Raw genomic sequence first — 4,058 nt, 5'->3', positions numbered from 1 at the left:
CGACATAGCCATTATGCTAACTACTGGTCCCTTGATCACATCAATTAATTCAAAGTAAAGGAGAGGTAGAACACCCAGTGCAAGTTGCAAAAACGCTATCTGACACTATTATGGACACTGAAAACAAAGATTCTAAGAACTATTCTAAGAACAAATATGAAGAGGTATTTTGGAGGTATTTACTATAGGGCGCATGTGCTCACCAGAAAGACAGACAGACAGAGAGACAGAAAGCAAGAAATCACCCCACTAGGGGGAAATGGCCATGCCACAATGTCTTCTCCTCCATTCTCCTCTTGGGGTCTTGGGCACGCATGCACACGCGCCCAATGTGAGTTTAAACCACCAGGTCCGAGACTCAAACTGCGGTTGACTCCATGAGAGTCCAGTGACATAGCCATTATGCCAGATGCTGGTCCCTATCTGTCCTAATCAATAGGAAGAAGACATTTTTTCAGCCCCTGGGCAATGAGATGGTGATTCTCTGGAGGCTGAGCATCCTCTGCAGTGCCCAAGGAGGCCAAGCTCTATACCTGCAAACCCCAGTGGTCAGACGTGCTCATGTCTCCACATTTCTCCAGGACTGACCTACCCCAAAATAGTGCAGAGTGCATGTGGTGCAGCACATTCACCTGTCACCAAGCCACCACTCTGATTCCAAGGCTGCCTCTCTCCACTGGACTAGTGAAAGGTTGTCAAGTGTTTTGCTCCTGTGACTGCTTCCATCTGCTTATTGGAATCTTTGCTCTGTGATGGACTATTCTCTAGCTGCAAGCCTCATTCTCCATAGTCACTGGGGCCTTGGACAAGTTGTTACTGACTATGTGCACGGGCACACATCGCAGAAAGCTGCTGAGGCAGGCCTTTTGGCACTCTCACCTTTAACCTTCACTGGGTTTTGTTACTTCTGCTATCGTGATGTGGATATCTGCAAAGCTGTTGCCATTATGTGGAAGCTCTCCTTTTTTTTTTTTTTTTTTTTTTTTTTTTTTTGGAGAGATTTTCACTGTAGGGTGCGTGCGCTCACCAGACAGACAGAGAGAGACAGAAAGCGAGAAATCCCCCCCCAGGGGGGATGGTCACGCCACAATCCCTTCTCCTCCATTCTCCTCTCGGGAGCTTGGGCACGCACGCACATGCGCCTGGCGTGAGTTCTAAGCCACCGGGTCCGGGACACGAACCACGGTTGACTACGTGGGAATCCAGCGACATAGCCATTACGCTAACTGCTGGTTCCCGAAGCTCTCCTTTTTTGATGTAATACCTTAAGAATTGATCATGTGCCTCTTTGCCCTGCTCTGTCAAGCTAGTCAGCTCACAATAAGGAGGAAATAGCAAATAACACAACTTCATTGGTGGATAAGTCTCTTCTAATCACATGGTTATTTTCAGAACTGAATTACTGAAGAAAAGTTTGAAAGGTATCCAGAAATTGAGAGACTGAGTTCTGTATTCTGGTGAGTTAATAAGGTTGTCTCCAAACTTCTCACAAGATTCAAAGTATAATTAAACATTATATATGAACTTTTGCTGTTTATCAGTCTCTTAAAGAGAATTCAACTTTATTACTATCAATACATGATGAAAGTTCTATATTTGGGAATATGGACAAAAGGAAAGACTACTAAGTGATGATTAAGGAGTTTGTAGAAAATTAGTGTTTTTTTTAATAATTATTCCTTTTATTTTATTTATCATTATTGTTATTTTCAATTTGACCAGAGCAAGACACAGAGAGAGAGAGAAAGTGAGAAAGCAAGCCGCCAGGTCCAGGACTTGAACAGTGGTCAGCCATGTGGGAGTCCAGCACTCCTAACCACTATGCCACCTGCCAACCCTTACAGTGTTTAATTTTTGAAAACTTCCCCTTCTGCTCAGTTAATACCAGCTACTGATGGTTACATATCCTAGGGAAACTTTAAAATGAGAGAATGTTAATACCACACATGAAGAATTTCTCCATCCTGGGAAAAAAATCTTAGGGAGCTTCTACATATAGAGAAGTTCATTTAAGGAAGGAGTCTACTTTACAGACATGTCAAATATTATAAATTCTGAACCAAGATGTAATGTTCAAATGTATTATACTTGTCCTAAAATAGTCTGCCCACAAATACAAAATTATAAGAAATAGACACATTCATTATCTTACTCTTTTCTGCCTGTGGACACCACTGGGGAAGCACTATTGAAATCTCTCTTCCCAGGACCAGCAGTTGGTGTAATGGCTATGTTGCTGGACTCCCACGTAGTCAACCACAGTCTGAGTCCTGGACCCAGTGGCTTAAACTCATGCTGGGCACCTGTGCGTGTGTGCCCAAGATCTGGAGAGGAGAATGGAGGAGACGGGATTGGAGTGTGGCCATCCCCCCTGGGGGGTGATTTCTCGCTTTCTGTCTCTCTGTCTCTCTCTGTCTTTCCAGTGAGCGCCCATGCCCTATAGCAAAAAACCTCTCCTCCCCCCAAAAAAGAAAGAAATCTCTCTTCCCACTGCTGTCATGTCAAGTCACAGTCTCCTAAAGAGCTAGAACACCTGCAAAAACTCTTTATCAGTTGGTTGAGCTCTGAAACAGTAGATGAGAGCCTGAGGAGCCATTTTAAGCAAAGGGGAACGCTCATGGACTGTGTGGTAATGCAAGATCCAAACACCAAGTGCTCCAGGGGCTTTGGGTTTGTCCCATATGCCATCTGCTCCAGGAGGTGGATACAGTCGTGAATACAAGGTCACACAAGGTGGATGGAAGAGATGTAGAAACAAAATGGGCTGTCTCAAGAGAAAATTCTGAGACCAGGTGCCCACTGAACTATGAAAAAGATCTTTACTGGTGGCATTAAAGAAGACACTGAAGGGAACCAGCAGTTAGCGTAATGGCTATGTCGCTGGACTCCCACGTAGTCGACCGCGGTTCGTGTCCTGGACCCGGTGGCTTAAAACTCATGCCGGGCGCGTGTGCGTGCGTGCTCAAGATCCCAAGAGGAGAATGGAGAAGAAGGGATTGTGGTGTGGCCATCCCCCCTGGGGGGTGATTTCTTGCTTTCTGTCTCTATGTCTCTCTCTGTCTGGCGAGCACACGTGCCCTATAGCGAAAAAATCTCTCCAAAAAAAAAGAAGACACTGAAGAACACCGGCATAGGACGTGCATGAGAAAGCATCGAGGCCTCTGTCTTCTGTTCACCTTCGCCACCTTTGTCGAGATAACCCACCCACGCCGAGGCTGGACCCCGGCATAAGAGATTATAGAAATCACCCCCCAGGGGGGATGGTCACACCGCAATCCCTTCTCCTCCATTCTCCTCTTGGGATCTTGGACACACACGCACATGCACCCGGCGTGAGTTTTAAGCCACCAGGTCTGGGACGCGAACCGCAGTCGACTACGTGGGAGTCCAGCGACATAGCCATTACGCTAACTGCTGGTTCCCCACCTAAGAGATTATTTTGAACAGTATGGGAAAACTGAAGTGATTGAAATCATGACTGATGAGGCAGTGGCAAGAAGAGAGGCTTTGCTTTTGTTACTTTTGATGATCATGACTCTGTAGATAAGACTGTCATTCAGAAATACCATACTATGGGAACCAGCAGATGGTGTAAGGGTTACGTCACTGGACTGCCACATAGTCAACTGTGGCTCAAGTCCCAGATCTAGCAGCTTAAACTTACGTGTGTCCAGAATCCCCAGAAGAGAATGGAGGAGAAGGGATTGCAGCATGGCCATCCCAGGGGATGATTTCTCACTTTCTGTCTCTCTGTCTCTCTGGTGAGCACAAGCAACCTATAGCAAAAATCTCTCTCTCAAAAGATAAATAAATAACTAAATACCATACTGTGAATAGCCACAACTGTGAGGTAAGATAAGCTCTGTCCAAACAAGAGATGGCTAGTGTCTCCTCCAGTCCAAGAAGTTGAAGTGGTTCTGGAAACTTCGATGGTGGTCATGGCGATGGTTTTGGTGGCAATGGCAACTTTGGTCATGGAGGTCATGGTGGCTTTGGTGGCAGCTGTAGTGGTGTAGATACAGTGGAAGTGGGGTTGGCTATAATGGATCTGGTAATGA

At 45.8% G+C, this 4,058-nt stretch overlaps 1 protein-coding gene across 1 annotated transcript; it reads left to right on the top strand.

Moving 5' to 3' along the window:
- Positions 1–473: 473 nt before the first annotated feature.
- On the top strand, positions 474–885 carry LOC102489340 (succinate dehydrogenase [ubiquinone] cytochrome b small subunit, mitochondrial-like). Its single transcript, XM_027771839.1, is given in 2 exon segments — positions 474–651; positions 797–885. Coding segments are annotated over 2 exon segments (267 nt in total).
- Positions 886–4,058: the final 3,173 nt, after the last annotated feature.

Source organism: Tupaia chinensis, unplaced genomic scaffold (genome assembly GCF_000334495.1).
Source record: "Tupaia chinensis unplaced genomic scaffold, TupChi_1.0 Scaffold000235_1, whole genome shotgun sequence".
In the NCBI taxonomy this organism is placed as follows: Eukaryota; Metazoa; Chordata; class Mammalia; order Scandentia; family Tupaiidae; genus Tupaia; species Tupaia belangeri.
Note: the sequence above shows the minus strand (reverse complement) of the source record. Positions and strands in the feature narration are given on the sequence as shown.